The sequence below is a fragment of the Zeugodacus cucurbitae genome, chromosome 4 (genome assembly GCF_028554725.1).
Source record: "Zeugodacus cucurbitae isolate PBARC_wt_2022May chromosome 4, idZeuCucr1.2, whole genome shotgun sequence".
Lineage (NCBI taxonomy): Eukaryota > Metazoa > Arthropoda > Insecta > Diptera > Tephritidae > Zeugodacus > Zeugodacus cucurbitae.
The window spans coordinates 40,519,204-40,541,396 of NC_071669.1; the positions used below are offsets into that span (position 1 = coordinate 40,519,204).

General features: G+C 35.8%; 3 protein-coding genes across 7 annotated transcripts; 2 read left to right on the top strand and 1 right to left on the bottom strand.

The window, feature by feature from the left end:
• The first annotated feature begins 98 nt into the window (after window positions 1–98).
• Window positions 99–1,814, top strand: LOC128919734 (kelch-like protein 5). Its single transcript, XM_011188546.3, has 6 exons — window positions 99–186; window positions 460–534; window positions 733–1,046; window positions 1,105–1,309; window positions 1,366–1,467; window positions 1,538–1,814. Exons 2-6 carry the CDS (start codon window positions 484–486, stop codon window positions 1,760–1,762), a joined length of 897 nt encoding a protein of 298 aa, XP_011186848.1. The 5' UTR covers window positions 99–186; window positions 460–483; the 3' UTR covers window positions 1,763–1,814.
• A 495-nt stretch (window positions 1,815–2,309) lies between these two features.
• On the top strand, window positions 2,310–4,435 carry LOC105214874 (kelch-like protein diablo). The gene is made up of 6 exons (XM_011188547.3): window positions 2,310–2,452; window positions 2,876–2,950; window positions 3,317–3,630; window positions 3,695–3,899; window positions 3,957–4,058; window positions 4,129–4,435. Exons 2-6 carry the CDS (start codon window positions 2,900–2,902, stop codon window positions 4,345–4,347), a joined length of 891 nt encoding a protein of 296 aa, XP_011186849.1. The 5' UTR covers window positions 2,310–2,452; window positions 2,876–2,899; the 3' UTR covers window positions 4,348–4,435.
• A 233-nt stretch (window positions 4,436–4,668) lies between these two features.
• On the bottom strand, window positions 4,669–22,193 carry LOC105214871 (protein melted). Of its 5 annotated transcripts, none has more exons than XM_011188544.3 (15): window positions 22,032–22,193; window positions 11,336–11,734; window positions 10,989–11,240; window positions 10,674–10,848; window positions 10,434–10,597; window positions 10,133–10,342; window positions 9,899–10,062; window positions 9,473–9,837; window positions 8,786–9,412; window positions 8,317–8,429; window positions 7,975–8,227; window positions 7,335–7,486; window positions 5,853–5,981; window positions 5,504–5,785; window positions 4,669–5,430 (listed from the first exon to the last, which is right to left on the bottom strand). In XM_011188544.3, exons 2-15 carry the CDS (start codon window positions 11,438–11,440, stop codon window positions 5,173–5,175), a joined length of 3,249 nt encoding a protein of 1,082 aa, XP_011186846.1. In that variant the 5' UTR covers window positions 11,441–11,734; window positions 22,032–22,193; the 3' UTR covers window positions 4,669–5,172. The 5 variants fall into 5 exon arrangements, with proteins under 5 accessions (XP_011186846.1, XP_011186844.1, XP_028897899.1 ...); XM_011188542.3 differs by having other exon boundaries at window positions 7,335–7,504; XM_029042066.2 differs by having other exon boundaries at window positions 7,335–7,504; window positions 21,833–22,176.

Sequence of the window (22,193 nt, forward strand, 5' to 3'; positions counted from 1 at the left end):
CTCCAATTTGTTTATAGCCGGCAACCAATCGGTAAACGTTTAGCAAATGGAATTGATACGGTGAGTGTCACTATCTCTGCAATATTTTGGAAATACATTTGGGTTCACTTCAGTATCTCGCGAGTAGTAAACGAAATCAGTTGATTCATAGAAGTGTGACGTTTTTGTTTTCAATATCTGTTTGAAGTGAGTAAACTAGTAGGGGTTAGATAATAATAACATGTTTTTTAATATAATTGCTAGTAAATTTAGTAGTAGGAAAGTAACATTAGAATTTTTTATTCAATCGAACTATAATACCACCGATGAACTTAAAATATATGCTTTGAATCATGCTTCCAATGAAATTTGGTAAAATAAGATTATAATTTCGTATCAACAAACGAACTGTTGTGATTAACAGAAATAATATATATACATATGTAGTATAACAATTGTAAAATTTTTTTTTCATTTTAGTTGCATTAAAAAATCCCCGAGACGATGGAGAATGAAGAACAAAAAACACTATTGGCTGTCCCAGCTAGAATATATGTAAGTTTCAGTTAAAGACAAGAAGAGGGATTCAGAGTGGTTTTTTATGTTATATTTTAAATTTTTTTTGTTGTCGGAGTCTCTATTTTTTCATGAAACATGTAATTCAGGAATATGTTTCTCTATTATGTCATCAAACTACTTTAGAAAGTTGTATTTCCATTTCGGATAATATATTTTTTACAATTGCATTGTTAGGAAGTTGGTTCAATTTTAAGCTTCAATAAAGCTCTTCAAGAATGGCAAAAATTTGCTGAGATCAAAGAACGAGAAACTACTGAGTATAAAGTGGTATTTGTGGGAAACCTTCTTATATTTGTTGGTGGTTGGTACGAAAGTACAGATGGCGGAAGCGATGAAGTATACTGCTACAATTTGGAAACTAAGGAATGGTCGGATATGCCAAGGCTACTGGATTCACGTGAAGGTCTCTGTGTGGCGCAGTTAGATGATGTAATATATGCCATTGGTGGAGTTTCTCAAAGTTATGAAATTCTAAAGTCGGTTGAGCGGTAAGTTCTTGCTGTCACATTGACTTTATTTAGTTGTGATTAAAAATTATGTCTTTAGATACAATCCGTCTATTGGCAAATGGGAGCCAGTCGCTAATATGCAGACTCCCCGCGTAGGGGCAGCTGCAGTCGCATTGAATGGAGAAATCTATGTAATAGGAGGTTCTTTTGAAGACTACCTAAATTCGATGGAATGTTACGATCCAAAAACAAATGAGTGGCAACAATGCGCAGATATGGCCGAAACTCGTAAATGGCTTAGTGTGAGTATACAAGGAAATATAACACATAAATGGTTAGATGATAAATTCTTTTCTAGGCGACTGTGCATAAGGGTTATATATATGTTTTGGGTGGTATGAATGTCGAATATCTTGACACCGTTGAGCGTTATGATCCCGTAAGCGATGTATGGACTAAGGTTAGTACACATCTTTGAAATATGAGCAGATTTTAAAGAACGTGTGTTTATGAAACTGAATCAATTACAGATTAGCTCTTTAAGCGTTGGCAGAAAGAATATTTGTACTTTTTCGCTTGATAATACATTGTGGTCCGTTGGAGGTCAGAATGACGACGAAAGCAATGTTGTGGAGTTATATGATGAAGAAAATGACAAATGGCTCGAACAAAAAGCGCTGCCAGTCGGTGGTGTGTATGAACATCTTTGGGTACCGACAAATTTAGCAAATCAGCTCACGGATATGTGTTCATAAAATGTTAATAATTGTGTAAACTTACAATACTTGTAAAACTGATTTTTTTCATAATATTTTAATATAAGATAATATATAAAATACATAAAAACTCTAAACTGTGTTTTGTTAAATTTTGGGCAAAAAAAAGAACTAGAAGAAGCGCTTTATTTTATAGTGGTGGATACTTAGTATGCAATGCTAAACATTCGAGACCGTTTCCAATACCTTGAGTGTATTCGCTTACTTCTGAAGACTTATATACTTATCCTTAAGCTAATTTTAATTTTATAGAATGCATAATTATCAATCACTCAGAAAGTATTGGTGGGTCATAAAACCGAAAATTCGTTGTTGCAAAAATTGGCCTCGCTACACGACCTTTATATATACCGTTAATTAGTATTTGTGTACCTATATTATTATAATATTAAATATACAAAGTCAGAGTTACCCATTAAACAATGAAAGAGTCTTAAGAGTCTCTTAATAATTCATTTGCTCTCTTTAAATTACAATTGGTTAGCTCCAACTTGTTTATAACCGGCAGCCAGTCGCTAAACGTTGAGCAAATGGAAATGATACGGCGAGTGCTTTACCTCAGCCATATTTTGGAAATACATTTGGTTTCACTTCAGTATCTCGCGAGTAGTAAACGAAATCGGTTGATTCATAGAAGTGTGACGTTTTTGTTTTCAATATCTGATTGAAGTGAGTAAACTGGAAGGGGTTAGTCATAGCACATCGAGTTTTATAGTATCAAACATTATTTGAATACAATAGTTAGTTAATTTAGTAGTAAGAACTTTATATTTTTATCGACATAGATTTAGACTAAATATGTAGATGTTAATCGAGTAACTTATTTCGTGTATTTCAATGTGTCAAAAAAGCCATTTAAATTCAGCATAGTGAAATTGATAAGACTATACAATGATAATAATAACAATAATAATGCGAGGGAGGAGGTATATGAAATACGAAGTAGGTTATGCCAATATATACTACCCTACTAATATCTATGAAAGTGATTCCCAATAATTGCCAACAAAACCGAGAACGCCTAAGATTTATTGTGATATCGTTTTCGACAATTGAATGAGTAAAATTTCAAAGCTTTTTATTAAATTTCAGTCGCACTAAAAAATCCCGTAAACGATGGAGAATGAAGAGCAAAAAACACTATTGGCTGTCCCAACTAGAATATATGTAAGTTTCAGTTAAAGACCGTTTACACAATTCATGTTGCGCTAAGAAAACGAAAAGCGATTTATAGTGGTTTTTGAGGTTATGATAGAATATTTATATTGAAATTATTTTGTTGTATGTTGTTGAAAGAAAACAGTCTGAGATAAGTTTAACATAGTTTATTCCGAGCTGCACACTCAGGGAAAACATTATTTCCTTTATTGTGGAGCTTAAACACGAGCTACTTTTTTTATTCAGCAAACTGAGACTCTGTTTTTTTCATGAAACGCCTAATTCAGAAATATTTTCATTTGTTGTGTCATAAAACTACTCTGCAAAAGTTTATTTTAATTTGGTAATATTCTTTTTATAATTCCATCATCTTAGAAAGTTGGTTCAATTTTAAGCTTCAATAAAGCCCTTCAAGAATGGCAAAAATTTGCAGAGATCAAAGAACAAGAAACCATTGATTATAAAGTGGTGTTTGTGGGAAATCTTCTCATATTTGTTGGCGGTTGGTACGACAGTACAGATGCCGGAAGTGATGAAGTTTACTGCTATAATTTGGAAACAAAGGAATGGTCAGATATGCCAAGGCTACTGGATTCGCGCGAAGGTCTGTGTATGACGCAGTTAGATAATGTAATATATGCCATTGGTGGAGTTTCTGATAGATATGAAAAGCTAAAGTCAGTTGAGCGGTAAGTTCTTTGCTCTCACATTGGCAATAGATATATTGGTTGTGATTGAAAAGTATGTCTTTAGATACAACCCCTCTATTGACGAATGGGAGAGAGTAGCTAATATGCGGACTCGCCGTGTAGGGGCAGCTGCAGTCGCATTGAATGGAAAAATCTATGTAATAGGAGGTTCTTCTCAAAACTATCTAAATTCTATGGAATGTTACGACCCACAAACAAATGAGTGGCAACAATGTGCGAATATGACTGAAATTCGTCAATGGTGTGGTGTGAGTATACAAGAAAAGAATACACAGAAATTGATTAGATGATAAATTCTTTTCTAGGCGGCTGTGCATAAGGGTTACATATATGTTTTGGGTGGTATGAATATTAAGTATCTTGACACCGTTGAACGTTATGATCCTGTATACGATGTATGGACCAAGGTGAGTACACATCTTAGAAATATGAGCAGATTTTAAAGAACGTGTGTTCAAAAAACTTAATCAATTACAGATTAGCTCTTTAAGTGTAGCCAGAAGAAGTATTTGCAGTTTTTCGCTTGATAATCAATTATGGGCCATTGGTGGTCAGAATGACGGCGAAAGCAATGTTGTGGAGTTATATGACGAAGAAAATGACAAATGGATCGAACAAAAAGCGCTGCCAGTCGGTGGTGTATATGATCATCTTTGGGTACCGACAAATTTAGCAAATCAGCTGACGAGTATTTGACGGTTGTTTCTGTGTACATAAAATGTTAATAATTGTGTAAATTTTGTAATATTTGAATAAATAAATGTGACCTAATATTCAACTCAAATGCAGTGTTGGTAATCTTAAACTTCCGGCGGAGTATTTTTATGAAATTATTTAAGAAGTTGTGTTGAATTATGCAAATACTAAAACGTCAAACTATTACTTAATTTGATAGCGCTGTATTCTTTGTTTGTAATTAATACCTTCGAATTCATCTTCGAACGATTTTCTACACATCAACACGCAGGTTACAAGAGGGAGAGAAAACGCTCGATCCATCAATTAGTAGTATATAGATACAATATGTATTAACTTTGAATTTATTTTGTATAAAAATATCAAATATGTATATCAACATTTATTCGATTAATTATTTTATAATAAATATTTTAGTTACTTAATATATTATCTAAAATAAACAAGAACGTTTTAAGTAGTTGCCATATAATTATTCAAAAATTAAGTACTCATACACAGGTCTATGTATATAGCGATAACGGTAAAATATAAAACCTGTAATTTATATTGTGTAATTTATTGGAGACGAATTACGTACGTATGTATGTATGTATATATATAAGTGTTAAACATTTGTAGTCCTTAAATTCTTTTTTGAGCGTCTTTTGTCTTTTCATAAATTTTTGTATTTTTTGTAACAACTTATTGTAAATATGTATATATATATATATATATATATGTATTTATAAAGATAATGTCTTTTGTCTTTTGAAGCTTACTTTTGTATTTAAATAAGAAAAATCTCTATAAATTAAATTATATATACTATTAATATATGTTTTACTAAAACGATGGCTTGCTGCTGCCCATGCCACGTGCGGGCAGACTATTTGTTTTCACAGTGGGATTATCACGGGCCTGCGAATGCGCCACCACAATGCTTAGGCATTGCACCCATTCCTCGGCATTTTTGCCGTCCTTGGGTTTGAGTATTAATGTCTGATCGGCGGTGAATATTTCGAATGCTTTTGGTATGTTGCGAGCACCGCGCGATACCTTAACGGAGCGTATTTGATTAACGTCAATGCTTTCGCCACCACTCTGTGAGGATTAGATTTTAGAGACAAATTGTATTTGTAAAGAAATCCCTTTGGTAATAATAATTTTAGCTTACCGATCCTTTACATGATAAATGTGCGCCAGAGAGCGTAAAATATCTTGTGCGCCAACGGCGAAATAGACGCCATTTGCCTTTCTTCTCTTTCAGTTGCCCCTCGATCATTGGCTGATTGCTGCCGTTGAGAAACCCAACTGCCTTATCGGGATGATTACATAACAGACAGCCCCATTGATATTCCAATTCGTTACAATTCGGGTTGGAGGTGTCCGTTTTGGACACTTCGAAAACATCCAAAAAGCCAGAGTGACGCAATTCATTGACGAGAATCTCACGATCCTGTAGAAATAAGAAAAATAATAATATACAATCTTTAACATATGTATAATAGACGATAACTACAAACCTTTGCGTTGGGAAACTGACTGGTGACCAATTCGGTGAAGCTGCGGTTTTCGCACTTAAGTATTTGCCAAATGTTCTTCAAATTGCTTATGCCGGGCTCACGTGTACTTAAAACGGTTTTCTCTTTAACCTAGAGAAAGAGTTTGAGAGAGAGAGATAATAAAATATATTTAATATAGACGATATCTTTAAGGAAGGTGGTATACCGATTAATTACATGTTAGAGTCTGTGATAGATTTCAAAACATAATAAGATGCTAGCTTGAGATTACTGTGTGTGGTTTATGTGTATGAAAATTATCAACAGTCCGTCTTTTTATCATTAGCCTCTTATTTTATATTTCTTACTAGTGGTCGGGCCACGCATCGCTGTGGATAAGGTATATATAAATTAACTTGTAGTTAACTATCTGATAAAGTGAAATTATTTAGGGAGTAACTAATTATTTAAAAATACAGACAAAATTTTGTAGCTATTGCTTTATCTTGAAGTTAATGTTGTCAACAGCCAAAGTATCGGGATTACTAAATTAGATTAATGATATTTGTGCTGATAATGATATTTGTGCTGAGGAATCAATTTGAAGTTGTATCATGCGTTATTATCATTGTCAAAAGTACATAAGGTTGTCAAAATAATATACATCCAATTTGGATCAAAGCTGTCAAAGAAGTAGTGGGAAGTGTTACGTCCTAGTCTATTTTGTAGTGAAGCATTTCTCTACTATCTTGAGAAGAGACTACAACTTTCACTACTTTACAAGTTTTCCATCAGTTTTAGTTGTTTACCAAACAATTAACCACATATGCCCTTCCGTACCTAGATCATTTGTTCCGAATTTTATAGCTTAAATTGTAGCTTTGTTATATCACTTTTTATTTAACGATTGACCGAATGGGCAGACGAATGGACATTGCGACTAAAATTTTTAATATAAATCCTATCTTTTAAGTTGGACAAAACTGCAGGCGCGTGCAAAATTTCATTAAAATCGGTTCAGTAGTTTAGGCGCTAATGCCGGACAAACAACGTGACATGAAATTTATATATACATATGTAGATTTTAAACCCCTACTTATCCAGACTAGACCCTTACTCTTGTCATGCGTGAAAATACTCCGGATATTACTAACGAACTCTTCACATACCCACTAATTCCTACTAACCCGCAACTAAAATCCTTCCTCTACGGTCGAACCTCAACGAAACAGCTAATTCTTTCGGCCTACCCCTCTATGACTTTGATGACATTTTTTTACTTTTCCTTCAAATAGGGTTTTAGATATCCATTATGCATACCTTCTTAATTCGAATTGATTAAAAAAGACAATTCTAAAGAAGCCAGTCTCAAAAATGTTGCGGCTATAACCGGTATGGTTAGAATTAACTCAAAAGACGAGCAATTAGTATTTGGCTCATTATTATTAAAAATGTTCTCTAAATTTAATATATTTAAGGATATTACTTAAATTTATTACTTACATAATGTCGCACTTGAAAATCTAAGAACATCAAATGTATCCAGGTCTTGGGGTTGCGCGTGCGCATTGTAAAGCAGGTCTTCGAGTACATACAGTGTGGACCGCGTATCTGGCAGGCGAAGTGAAGTTTGGCCACCTTTTTGGTGCGACGCTCTGCAAATTCATTCGAAACTTTTTGACGTAAGTAACAGAGGTGGCGAAAAGTGGAAATAAACAGCGATAGTTTGATGGTAGACGGCGACAGACGAAGTACACAAACAAACATATATATAGAAATACATATGCAGTACAGACATAACAGCGGTGCAGCAAGAACGAGACGAGAATGAGAAAATAAAAATTAAATTATTTCAGGAATAACGGAAATCGATTAAAAGCAAATGATGGGATGGCGTAAAAAGGAATAAATGATCATTGTGCAGTGAGGGAAGGAGTGGGTCAAAATTGAGGAAAATATAATTAATTTAACGCATGCTTTTGTGAATTATTTTCTTGTTATAATTTAGTACTGAGACAACATCAACACACAGAGAAAATCGGGATAATTTTCTAAAAATAGTATTTTTTTTTTCATATACTCCGTACTCTGTTCTGATGTACTTTCTCTTATGTTATTCATATATGAATTGTTGCAAGCTAACCTTCAATGCTGCAGCGCGTCGGCGGCGGCAACGACTGCGATACATCATCCATATACGATTTAATAGAACCGAAATGTTTTTCACAAAACTGTTGCACCGGATCGCGCATGATCTGATAGGGCTCAAAGGTGCTTGTACGTTGATCCAAAATGCAGCTATTATTTGCATTGAGTAGCGTACGACTGGTGTTGTTGTTGTTTCGTCGTGGTGTCATATTGGTTGTGGGACCGGAGACGATCACCTCATGTGTGCTCTATTTGAAAGAAGTTATATTAGAATTTCTTAGTCGCATGTGTAACATGTACTCATACGCTATGGCGCACAAATATTTGCAGTGCTTACATTTCCATTCACCGGTAATTTCATTACAGACTTCTGATTTCCATTGTTCTGTTGAGGCAGTGCCGGCGATGCGTGATGCACTGAAACTGGATTCTGTGGTATGGATATTGAACCTGCGGTGGAGATATATGTAAATAAAATTTTGGTTCGGTGACTGGTATACAAATATTTATAATAGTTTATTACAAATGAGATCGTTCAAACATCACTACTATTGCTATATCATTCTTTAATGACTTTCATTCGGTTACTGAGCCCAATTTCAGATTTACAGTATAACATTAATTTAATATTGGATATTGCTAGTCTATCCTAATTGACCTTCTGATTCTATATTTGAGATATTTCGTAAGGACGGTCCTCAATATAAAGACCATTTGAGTTGGTCTATGCCCATCTTTATATGATGCAATGATTATACTTAATTGTATTTGATATAATAATGAAATACTGTTGATTTTGAACTCACCAATTGATTGATTTAATGCATCCGTACTATATTTTAGCAATGCAGTGCTCGAGTTGAGTAGCGTAGTGGGGCCCTGTGAGTGTGGTCTGACTTTAGTTGGAGATGTGGTCACCGTGACACCACCTGATGTCACCTGTGTTGAGGGAATACCCCATTTATTGTGGCCCGTAATAATGACATTGTTGCTCAGCGGCGGTACAGGTGTCACATATCCTGGACTGCTAGGGCTAGTCGGCGTTTTGGGCAAAGCACCCGCGCCCACTGTTGTTGTGCTGGCACCTGTAGGCGTCTGTACCACCACATTGCCGCTAGATTGCGAATTGTTTGCATTGTTTGAACTTGAACCACCATTTTGGTTGATATGTTGTGATGAGCTTAGACGCGTCATGCTTTTGTGTAGCCCACCCACTGATCCGCCTGCCACATTGAGACGTGTCATGCTGCGATGTGTATTGCCGGTCGGGTGCAGTCGACCTGTGCTGCGTGAGTCGCCGAGCTTGACGCGACGCGTATAGCCGGTATGTGGTGGGGTGGGCGGCACAAGCGCCGGTGCACCTGTCACAGCTGCGTTATGACTCTGATGTATAACCATTGTGTTTGTGTTGATGGCAGTTGGTTGTGCTGTTGCTAAAATAGTGGTTGTGCTGTTGTAAGTCAAAATCTTACTTGGACTTTGTTTTCACTTACAAATTTTTAAATGTGCGCTTAGTAGCGCCTTGCGACTACCATCCTTTGGACTGCTGGGGCTGCTGCGGCTCTTATTTTTGCTCTTGTGCATGCGACCTGTAGTGGCATGGGCTGTGGCTATCGAGACGGTTGTTGGGCTGGTAATTGGTTCGGCAGTGATTGGTATCGATGTGGCTGAGGTGTTGGGCACATTGCTATGATTGGCTGTTGCTGCTGTATTCAGCACTGTGGCCACCACTGCAGCTGCGGCAGTGGGTGTAGGCGGTGGAGGCTCTGTCGGGCTATTCAAATTCACGATCGTCACGCCACCTGAAGTCTTATTGCTAACATCCATATTAACGTCGGATGTGGATAGTTTCTGTTGACTGTAAAAATAGTTGTATTTATGTATTTCTTTGTATATGTAATTCAACTCGTTTAGATTACCTTAGTGCGTTCTTTTGACGTACACAAGCGAGCACTTTATCGGTGAACAAAATGGGGAACGATGAGCATAACTTGGTGGCTTCTTGTAGTAAATTCGTCTGTGATGTGCGATCTGCATGTGGCAAGTGTTCTAAAACAAAATCCAGTGCATACTGTGCATGTTCCTTAAGGCATAAAAAAAGGTAGAGAAATCGTTAACTACCATATAAATGGTATTCACTTCTTAATTCTCACCTTGTTTGTGCGTCCGGCCGAAGCGAGTATTTGCGCTGCCAATGAAACCGTATTCGGATGCGCCTTGCTGGCCGCTTTGATTTTTTCCCAGTGCTCAACAATCAAAAGTGGACGATGCTCGGAAATTTTCAGTAAAATCTGCATTGTTATTGTCGCCGTTTCATTGTCGTACAATAATTCACATAGACGTGGCACACAGCTTTCTAGTACCTAATTAGAATTATGCGAGCATATACAATATTAATTAATTAAAATCTTTGATACAATTTCCCGCTGAGTAATGGGGTTCTCTCTCACTCACCGCAGGTGTCTTTTGCGCAATAAGCAAATAGAGTTGTAAAACAGCTAGTTTTTCCTGTGAGTCACATTGTGGCAGCAGCCCTACCAGAACGGGTGCGTGTGGCGATACCTCATCCGGCGAAACCTCGTAAATTTGTGAGAGCACGCGCAATAATCCGAAATTACCTGTAAATATTGCGTATATACGATACATGTATATTTCTTTATGTAGTCTATTCATTCAGCATATGATAGAGCTTACCAGCCATAATGGAGTCCATTATTGAAGTAACATGTGGGCTTAGCAAGTAGGCGTAGTCGATGGCTGCCAATGAGAGATAACTTGCCAAGTTTCGGGACAATTCACGATTGCCTTTCGGCAGAAACTGCACTGCAACCGGCAGAGAGATCTTCATCAGCTCCTTTTTGTCATAGTTCTGCAAGTAGATAAATCGATATATTAATAGTAGCGTTACTAACATTAAGGGAATTTTTGATTTAACTGATTCTGATCGCGAAACTATTCAGAATACCGCTTACAATGGCAAACTATATTGTGGTAGTGTCAAGATCTTACCAAAAATATACTCGAAATAATGTCAGCGGCAATTTTGGCATGTGGTGGTTCCTCTTTGGCCGTGCCAGCCGGCTGTAGGTTCCACAACAAGCATGTCTTCAATAAATCCACCAATGCAGCACAATAACGTTCTGCAGTCTTTGTCTCGCGTATGCAAGAGAGCACGCGAGTAACGCAAATCTCCACCACCGACTGATCATTATTGTTTTTGAGATAGTCCGGGTGTGAAATGATCGGACTGATGTCGGAAAGCTTTCAAAGAAAATAAAAAATAAAGTTGCGTTTTTATATAAGATTCCACTAAATACTATATAAAGTCAGCTAAAATAATATTACTTAGAGCTTACCACTTCGCTGATGTCGTTGACGATTTCCGAATCTGGTACCGAGAATAGATCGCCAGCACGGGATAGATCACGTTTGGACAGTACTTTCGTGAAGAGCTCGTGCATTTTTCTGTCGTATTCTTGTTTTTTGTTTTTTGTTTTTTGTGTTGTCTTATTTCTTTTAAGTCTGCGTATTTTGAAAATGTCTTTTATGTTTTTTGAACTGATCACAATGCTTATGAAAATAGTAATGGTTTGCTCTCATGTGCACAACTTATAAAAGTCCTATTTATGTGCTTTTGTGTGAATGTAAGTAAGTGTGTGGTTGCCTTAGTTAGTTCAGTCTATACATTATTAGGCAGGGATCACCGAAACGGCGACGAGCACATTTAGCACTCTTTAATCGCCTCTGCGATGGGACTGCAATGGGAAAGAAATAAAAAAAATAATTGAATTAGCAAAAACACTTACGCAAATCTTTTTATGTCCTCGAACGCATTTTAAATAGATTTCGTCCGAAAATAGTTTTTGAAAGAGTCTTCTTGCTTTCGCGTAAAATATCTTTTAATGTGTGTTTTCTTTTCTTGAAATTTCATGAACGCTTTACTACTTCACTGATTTCAAACGCTTATAATCAGTTGTACCATTACTTTTCTTTCAGTTCTGAGACTCTGAAAGGTCCACAATTAAACGGTTCTTCTGCAAACCAACAGCAAAGTTTGAATGTGCCGTTAGAACAGTGTGCAATCCATCTAACTTCTTTCTCACATTCACTAATGCGGTGTAAGGCACACTGCACTAGCCGCCAACTTCCGACACTCACCCGCCTGGCGTACTTGGTGCACAAACTTCGATTAATTAGATGCGCAGTAGGTGCTCATGAATGAGCATATTCGCGGAATGTTTTCTTCCCAACAACACAATTGTTGCTGTTACTTTCATTCATTTTCTATTCGCCACACTTTGCTGTTATTTGTAACACTTGCCATTTTTTTCGCTGAGGTAATGAAATTCTTGTGTAAAGAATGTTTTCTGCAACTAGTGTTGGGGGTTCCCCACAGCTGGTACATGTTAAAAAGTTAATTGATTTAAACAAAAGTTATATTTGCACTGGCATTCCACTTGGTCTAGTGGTTTTGAAGTTTAGATAAGATGCACTTACCGCGAAATATCAAATATTTTACTATCCGCGTGGTTAGAGGGAAAGTTGTATAAATCGATTTAACGTGAGTTAATGCATATAGACTGACCTATATTAATAACACTGTCATAGTCAAAAAAAAGACAAGACCAAATTCGACGGTTTCCCCCTATTTCGGGTCCTACGAATCGAACTGCATCATTACTTTTTTGAGTTACAATCATGGTTTCATACAAAATTTCTTTTTGAAGTTTTTCATCAAAGTGGCCCATTGTAAAAGAAAGGCACTCTTTTCTTCGGTCTCTAACTTTTTTAATGTTGACTTTTTTGGTAAACTTTCTTCGGCAAAGCTTCTCAGAATAAGTCCGTCTTTAAGTTCTTAGATGACTGGAAACCCCAAAATCAATGTTTGTTGTGTCCTTATAGCCAATATGTAAAAAAAACTGAAATTTAATCCATTTTTTTAATGTTTTTGCCCTCAGGTTTCGTCAATATTTTAATTTACCCTTTGATACTTATACATTAAGTGACACCCCATCACATTATAAACCATTGCTTAGGAATGCACCGGTCTGAAGATTGGAAAAAATATGTATATGACATGGTATACGCTTTTGAAGAAATAGGTGTGAATATGTCCTTAAAAATTTATTTCTTTCACCATCACAAGGACCATTTTGAGCAGCAAGTTCCGACTGAATCCGATGAGCATGGAGAAAGATTTCATCAAGTCGCCGCCCCCTTGAGCATTGGTACAGCGGAAAAAAGCTTGACTCGTTGCTTGCTGATTTGTGTGGACATTGATAGATGTCTTATTAAATTTAATTTAAATATTGTGTACAAATTTATGATACTTATTGATAACAGTTATAAGATACAAAAAGAATAAAATAGCATACAAACATAGTTAGTGTAGCTTTTTTAAAAAATACAAATTTTGTTAAGTTTTTTTTTTCTAATGGTTAGTTTTCTCAGAACGTTGTCTTTGCTTAAGTTTCTTACTATTACAAGATGTCACTTAATGTATAAGTATCAAAGGGTAAATTAAAATATTGACGAAGCCTGAGGGCAAAATCATTAAAAAAATGGATTAAATTTCAGTTTTTTCGACATATTGGCTCTAAGGACACAAAAAACATTGATTTTGGGGTTTACAGTCCTCTAAGAACTTAAAGACAGACTTATTCTGAGAAGCTTTGCCAAAGAAAGTTTACCAAAAAAGTCAACATTAAAAAAGTTAGAGACCGAAGAAAAAAGTGCCTTTCTCTTACAATGGGCCACTTTGATGAAAAACTTCAAAAAAAAATTTTGTATGAAACCATGATTGTAACTCAAAAAAGTAATGATGCAGTTCGATTCGTAGGACCCGAAATAGGGGGAAACCGTAGAATTTGGTCTTGTCTTTTTTTTTTTGGAAAAAAGCTATCACAGTGTAATTGTCAGTTCGATGTCGCAAAGTCGAAGATGAGCAATAATTGGAATTTTCGCTTTATTATATATGTATATAGTTCGAATAGTAATCGGGTGACTAAAGTGTTAAAAATGTCAATAAATACCTTTGTGAATTCATATCGGTTGAACTATTCAAATATGTCCATGATGAACATATAAAGTATATCTGTTGATGTGAAATTTTTACGATCCGGTTAGAGTGTATTGTAAGTGTAATAAATGCGACTTTAATTCCTGCTCTGTCTGTCTTGGATATATGTAAATCATATCGAAAAAAATGATTACAATAAAGATATTTCCCGATTTTAAAACAGCTTTTCATAGAATAGAATCAATATTCGTCGTAAATAAATTAGACAACATAGGATTACACTCAAATCTCTACACTCACCGTGAGCGATTTTTAACCGCCTAAGAGAGCGTCATTTGTTCTAAAAATTTAACTAGGTGCACGAAAAAATGTTCGCTCAATGGAGGTGTCCTTAAGTAGAGGTTTCCATGTATATCATTAGCTCGTTAGAATTCAGGAATTAGATTAATAATTTCGACTAATACATTATTAAACTTAATTAAATAATATAGTATCTCGTTATTGAAGGCCACTTGTTAAAGTGCCAAAATCACGTAATCTTGAAAAGGGAATGAGTTGTACGACCATAGGTAGGAAAAGATAAAAGGTCGGAAAGCAAAATTAAACCTTCGAAAAACATCTCATTATGGGGAGTGGGCAAATTCATATTATCCGGTAAATAGAAGATGTTTTAAGTTTATGGTTAAAATACTCGCCTTCTGCAAGAGTATCAAAGCTCTGAGTGTAAAATGCAATAAGCTCTGACATAGCCAACCGCTGAATTCACAAACCTCCACACTACCAATGATGCTAACGGGTTATAAAATGTTTGAATACACTCAGATATTTTTCTCAGTGTTGACAACTAAGCTTAGATTTGCAAAATACTTTGTGGGATTAGCACATAGTCGAAGTGGATTTAAATGCTTTCTTTTTGTTAGTGCGTACATTACATAAATGGGGTGACTGTGACAATGAGAATCTTAGTACTTATGTACGTGTAGTTGTAAGATGTTTAGGTGATTACGGAGGCTATACTCGTATGTAAGTTAGAAAAGGGTTATTATGGATTATCTATTTAGGTAACCTATCAACCTTGTACATCAGGAGTTTGAAGAACATTGTTTGGAATCTATTTTTTCTCTCTCTCTTTAAAATGTTGGGCGCGACAACGTCTCAGATGGTCCATCCGTTGAGTACAATTTTCGATGAGTCGTTCGTACATTTCGACTGATAACTGCCGAATGATACGTGTGATGTTTTGCTCCAAGGGATTGTCCGCATAGACTTTAGATTTAACATATCCCCACAGGAAAAAGTCTAACGGTATGATATCACACGATCTTAGTGGCAAATGGACAGACCCAAAACGTGAAATTATCTGTTCACCGAAGTGTTCTCTCAATAAGTCCATTGATTGTTGCGATGTGTGGGAAGTAGCGTCGTCTTGATGAAACCAAATGTCGTCGAGATCACGATCACAGACCCTGAATTTTCGCAATAAAGTTGAACAATTTGTAAACGTTGTTCATGATATGCCAAACAACACTGAAACCTTTAATTAGATCACCCGTTATTAATAGTGAAGAAACTCTCAAACTTTCTATGGAGTGGAATCATATACTGGAAGTAATATCTGAATTTCTCTAAATCTAGCCTAATCTTGTTTGATCTCATGTACTTCTACTGCAGACGATGAGTCGCGAGATAGTTTTCCGCTCTCCGCTCATAGGCACTACTTGGGTGGGTCATTGCATCTTGTTTTTGGTCTGCTTCCATATGTCTGTGTTTTATAAAATGTTGATCTTTATTGCAGATTTTCAGAGAGAGATTGTGGTTATTTAATTTCTGAAGGTTAGACTAGACTAAGGAAACTCGAAATTTTCTAGCTCTAACAAAACAAATCTTTTTGACGAAGCTAATTTAAATCGTATAGGGTTAGGAAGGAGTAAATATTTTATTCAAGAGCCCAATCCTAAAAACAACTTGTAAATTGGGTCTGCATGTGTGTTGGTAAATTAAAATTGCATAATATTGGCGATGCCAGTACCGGTCGATGTACATATGAGCTCGTCGATCAACGTTTCATGAACAAAACGCAATTTATTAGTCGACGTAATACGATACAAAAGGAGTTAAACATGAAACATACATACATACACACATACACCTATGTATGTGGCTTTTCATAGAGTTATAATGCGGATATACGATCATGCAGTGAATAAAAATCGAACGACCATGGTTTCGCGTTGGAGAAATAACCGGATCGATTGAGAGTCAGTCAGGCTGGTAATGGTAATCGGACAGGCGGTAAAACCAGCTTCGAAACCAGACGAAGAGACGCAACATGCTTCCTGCTTGGTGGCATGCCATTCGGACGTCTTGTTGCACATTTGTTGCGTAGCTGTTGATGTTAATGTGCTACACACATGCACACCCTTGCTGCAAGTAATAAATAGTTGGCTTTACTGCTGACCAACAGCTGCATAAAAATCTATTATATAAACGACAATTTCAGTTATTAACTCAAATAACAACTCAAACAGAGTTGTAATTGCAAAATTAAAACCGTTTTTCTTCAATTACATTTTCAGCTTGGAAAATTTTGTATTAAGATTTAAGAATAATAATTGAAAATGTGGCTGCCGAAGATCAAGAATTATGCTTTGCTGTTTAGTGCTAGTATTAGCATAAAGTCTCAGATGTCAAAGTTGTATCATTGGATTATTCAGTTCATATTGTAGTAAAAGGTTATTGTTCAAGGTCAATATAGAAGGGGAAATATTGTAAAAATAGTCTCAAATAAAAATAGTGAAGAGGTTTTCAACAATTTATTTTATCGAGTTTCAAGTCCCTTTCACATTGTTCTTTTACTCTAGATGCCTACCTTAGCTAAATTGTGCTTAATATATATATATTTTAAAACTATTTTTATAAACCAAAACTCTTTGGCCGACCATTTTACATTTTCAGGATAGTCAAGTTTACCTCAATTACAATCTCCATTTTATGTCCACCAAAGTGGTTCATAATCTATAAGTGAATACAAAAACGAATCGTCAAAACTTCATAGTAAATGCATATTAAGTCTCACGAAGTGACTAACAAGACGAAATTGTATTTTTAGTCTCTATATTTATCATTTCTTTTAGTACTCTATAGAGTTTCTTAATTAGAAATTAATGTACTGTACAAATAGCTCTAAGTATTAACGTTGGCTTCATCCTGGTACTTGTGGTCCTGGTTTCTTTGTTTACAAATTGTTCAACTTTATTACCAAAATTCACATTCTGTAAAGAATATGTGTTTGGGACGACGAGCAACGCGAGGAGATTCAAGAGCTGCCATTTCATCAAGAAAACACAACGGTTTGGTGTGGTTTGTGGGCCGGTGGAATCCTCGTTCCACATTTGTTCAAAAATGTTGCCGGTGAGAACGTCAATGGCAATGATATCACGCAATGATAGCCGATTGATGCCTAGGGGGATATGTAAAGTCTAAAGTCTATGCGGACAATACAAATTGGACTCAACGGATGGACCATCTGAGACGTAGCCGCGGCCAAGATTTTGAAGAGATAATCTTTAAAAAATAAATGTCAATGAATATTCCTTCGAATGATAATAAACATTCCCCATTACATTTGAATTTTCTGTGTTTTTTCTTAAAAAAAAGTAGGGAACCTTGAAGTGGTTCACCCTTTATAAGTCTTGAAAAATGAATGTGAGTTTACTTTAAAACAAACTATCACCTCGGTGGGGGTAACAAAATTCCCACACCTGGTTTTTCATTTGAACATTCATAGGTTTCTACAGTAAATACAAATCTTCTACAGAATTGCTAATCTTTAAAGCTTGAAAATGGATTTTCCCATAACTCACCTTGTTAATCATTAAACGTAATTTGAATGAAAAACCGAAGAAACTCTATGCACAGTTAAGTACGTTTTAATTAACATTGATTTACACGCGACGAATTGGTGAGAACACTGTTAATATTCAAATTTAACGCAGAATTTAAAGAAGATGAATGAGTTTGTGAAACAAAAGGCTTTAAAACGAATACCGGTATTGAACGGAGCGTAATTTATGAATAGAAGTATAGAAAAAACCAGTAACTAAATGAAATTAACTCTAGAAGATAGCAGAGGCGGCAAAAAAGAACAGTTTAACTAAGAAATGAACTTCGATAAAAAAAACAATAATAATGAGTGCATTGTGAAAATATGGCAATAACAACAAATGCAAAGCAAGTGATTGTCGCAGAGAGGCTATAAACCAGTCACTCCACACATACATTCATATACTTAGATCTACAATTGCGCTCTTTTTTGTATATATGTATAAATACAAGCTGATTCCAGACAAAACGGCAGGTAAATATGAGGCTCACTTTATGTGTGTTCAGTGAAAAATCAAAACAACACCAGAAATAAACAATTATAATTAATTTCATCGAGCACAGATAGATTGCAAGAAGAGAGTAACAAGAGTTGTCAAAGAACATTTTATTTGAAAAGTCACGCTCAAGAGCAAGTAAGGCGAGAGCGATCGTGCTCGTAATGTCTGGTACATTTAAGAATTTCGTAGTGCACACATATATTGTACATATATTTACTCTTTTCAGTGTAGAGTCAGTAGGAAAATCGACTTGTTCTGAAGAAATTTATTATATAGAAATTGAAAGAATATATCGGGTTTCATTACTGAATGTTCTTATATTAATATAATAATAAATAACAAAGCAGTTTGGGGAAAAATAGTTTGTTAACTGTTATCTTAACTGTGGCTATGTATACATATTCACTAGTTCTTGCTACTCCTGAAAGGAGCATATGACCACAGTGAAAGAGTTCCAACTATTTCTGTCACATCCCACGCCTCAACTTTTTCCTATTGGTCTGAGGTCAGCGTCCAACGGCCTTCTCCAGGTTTGAGCAGCTTTGCCATCGCCCACCTGTTCAGACGGGTTCCAATCAATATCATTTGTATTGTAGATAGATAGTACGAGTCTGCATGGAATGGAGATGTTCCTCGGAACCAAACTTGAAATGGTCTTTTTGAGTTCATTTGCCCTACCGTTTAGTATATCAGTAATGAAAGGTGACGAATTCTTTTAAAATTAATCATTGACTCAAGCTCTTAAAATTCAATTGAATTTGTTGAAAGTTTTCCTACGGGGTCTGCAGACTTTGGAAACACTTCTCACCAATACTAACACAACTTTCGGCAGTTAGTATATTCAGTGGCAATGCAGACACCTGAAGGAATTTGCTTACCTGTCACCTCACGTACTGTATATGAGAGTATGCGTGTGACAGCTAAATTAGTGTGAGTGAGTGGGATGACAGAAGCCTTTAAAACTAGTATTTGAGATACCAAACTTGTACACGATATACAGATGTACATCTCTATGTATATATTGGATGAAGAAGATACTGTTTGAATCGACAAATTTGTATACCTTCGAAGACATCGATTAGTAAAACTCCAATTAAACTGATTATGTGAAGATGCAAGCGTGATAAGTAGCAAATTAGCTTGATTTATAAATGTGGAGAAATATCGAAATTATATAACTTCTGCACGAAAAAATAGAGTTTCCAACTGTTTATGCAATTATTGATTGCATTTAAGGTGAATTTGTAGCACAAAAAACAAAAACAAAAAAAAAAAACAAATTATTGCACATTAACAATGTGTACACGCGTGCATTTGTTTGTGTGTGCTGCAATGCAACAGTGCATAACGGTAATTGTTACTTACCACATATGCAAGCACCAGCACATAAGCTATTGCCTACATGCTGGCAACTGAAGCATGTTGGTGGTGGTGGTGGTAGTTGCCACAAAAAGGCCAACAGCTGTTTGGACCGTCAGACGCTCGAGGCGCTGTGCGATCAGTGAACCGGTGGTGGTCAGTGCTAAGTGCTGTGAGGGGAACGCTGATTTGTAGCGGTTAGGGAAGTTGGCAGTTGGACTGGCTGGTTAGTTGGTTGCGATGGTGATTGAATGGAACGAGTTAAGATTTGATGCGTTGGACTGTGCTCTACGGACCGGTTGGCTGGCTTTTGACGGACAACGTAGTGGCGCGCTGGTGTGGCAAGTGTTTGTAAGGTAGAAATTAATATATGTGAACGCTGGTATTACGTGCATGTGCGCAAGTGCTCTACTTGTTTTCGTTGCCTTTTCTGTAGTTGAATTTGGTTTATTTGGGTTTTTTTACGCTTGCACTGTAAATGCAGCGTGTCGATAATATTGTGGTTATACCTATATATGTATATTTTATAAATATTTATGTACTTTTATATGTATTTGTATATAAGAAGTGCATATTTCACGCTTTGAAACAGTCTCTACAAACTTACTTGGATTTCTTTATATTTATGCTATATATATTATATTTCCATATATATACTTTTTTGTACATAAAACCGCGATCGTGAAATTGGTCAGCGTATCGACAATTGACTGTTAACAACTGAATTTTTTCATTGTTTTGCTTTAAAATATTTACGTTTTTTAGCAAAATCTGCTATCAATACACGAATATATAATATATGTACACAGACATATACAAACGTGTTATATGGAAATAATCACACAAACACACTCTGGCATTTAGCACTCAACACATGCAACGATGCCTACATATACATATATACAAATGTACATATACACACACCGGGAAGCGGCGATTTATATCTTGAGCATGACGACTTTGTTGTTGTAGCTGTTGTGCGCGGTTGATGACGACGATAAATTTTGTTTTATTTACCATTGCCGTTTCTGCAGGTAAACTTACATGTCGCATGGAGTTGCACACGTATTTATATACTTAAACACATATATGTATATGTACCTGTTTAAGGCTACTTTTTTAATATTTGCACAATTCTATTAAAATATAAATATTATTATTTTTTTATTTATTTGTTGTTACTTAATTTATTTTATTTTAATATTTATTTACAACTGTTATCATATGTGTTTTATTCCATCCATATCACTCACACGTGTTTTCGCAAATTTCGCTACAAATATGCAGAAATTTCTGCTCAGCGCATTTATCTGTAGCTCAAATATCATTTCGTAAACAATTTTATTTTAACCAAAACACACACACACACAGCGAATGCAACGATAACTGCAATTGCACTTGCAATTCGCTTTGCTGCAGCGGCAACTTTGTCATTTTCGCTGATATTGCGATTTTTTTTGTTATTGTTTGTGTAACAAATCAGCAGCTAGATAGGCGTGAATAAATAGCACTACTGAAAACAACAACAACAACAAACGCGTTCTTAAAATTGCACAAAAATGTCACAATTCTATATATATGCACAACAACAATAAAGGATAAAAGCCATAAATTGTAATAAGGAAATGATTAAAATATACGCGTAGTGACTCTTTTGCAATTTTTTTTTCACGGCACCACCCAGTCCGGTTAGCGCGGTTGTACCAGTTTCTACTTGTTTTTTTTTTTTTGTGTTTGTGTTGTTTTACTTTCTGGTTTAGTACCTAGTGCCATAAAATTTAATGCCTTCACTCACTCAGTCACTCACTCACTTGTTTTTTTTTTTGTTTTTTTTTTTCTTTGTCACATTTTTGTGTCGGCACTTAAGCGTATTTTTTATTTAAACTTAAGATTCTTTCATGTTTGCAACTTTTGTGGTAGTACATACATATATATATATTGTATGTATGCATGTATGTTTTTTTCACATTTGCTACGCATTTATCTGCGGACTTTGATGATGGTGGCCAAAATACTTCAACAAGAACAAACCAGCCATCGCTGGCAATGGTAACGCATCAGCAATACAAACAAGTTCATTATTCGTTTCTTACTTGTTGTTTTGCGTTTTGTTTCACTTCACTTTTGTTGTTGTTGCTGTTGTTTTATACATTCTTCTCCCCACTTGTTTTATTCCACCTTTGTCTGCTGGCTGGCTGGCTGGCTAGCTAGCTGGTTCTGGCCCGGCGGCGACAACTTATTCACTTACTCACTCACTCATTTGTGCGGTCACTAACAACAACAACAACTTACTTGTGTTCACTGCCTGCCAGTTGTTTGCAGACATCCGCTTATCGCCCGACGATCGAACAAACGCGAATAAGCCAAATTGTAGACTGATTTGAAGCGCCGCATCGTAAATGGCAGAAACCGCTCAGCGCAGATCGCACCTCACTAACTTGTTCATTTGTCGTC

Excerpts from the sequence above, each read along its gene's own strand:
- LOC128919734 (XM_011188546.3), top strand. The coding sequence starts at position 484 with ATGGAGAATGAAGAACAAAAAACACTATTGGCTGTCCCAGCTAGAATA. Across the intron at positions 535-732 it reads CTGTCCCAGCTAGAATATAT|GAAGTTGGTTCAATTTTAAG; the intron begins GTAAGTTTCAGT and ends TTGCATTGTTAG. Across the intron at positions 1,310-1,365 it reads AAACTCGTAAATGGCTTAGT|GCGACTGTGCATAAGGGTTA; the intron begins GTGAGTATACAA and ends ATTCTTTTCTAG.
- LOC105214874 (XM_011188547.3), top strand. The coding sequence starts at position 2,900 with ATGGAGAATGAAGAGCAAAAAACACTATTGGCTGTCCCAACTAGAATA. Across the intron at positions 2,951-3,316 it reads CTGTCCCAACTAGAATATAT|AAAGTTGGTTCAATTTTAAG; the intron begins GTAAGTTTCAGT and ends CCATCATCTTAG. Across the intron at positions 3,900-3,956 it reads AAATTCGTCAATGGTGTGGT|GCGGCTGTGCATAAGGGTTA; the intron begins GTGAGTATACAA and ends ATTCTTTTCTAG.
- LOC105214871 (XM_011188542.3), bottom strand. The coding sequence starts at position 11,440 with ATGCACGAGCTCTTCACGAAAGTACTGTCCAAACGTGATCTATCCCGT. Across the intron at positions 10,063-10,132 it reads CGGCCGGACGCACAAACAAG|GAACATGCACAGTATGCACT; the intron begins GTGAGAATTAAG and ends TTATGCCTTAAG. Across the intron at positions 8,228-8,316 it reads AATTACCGGTGAATGGAAAT|AGCACACATGAGGTGATCGT; the intron begins GTAAGCACTGCA and ends TCTTTCAAATAG.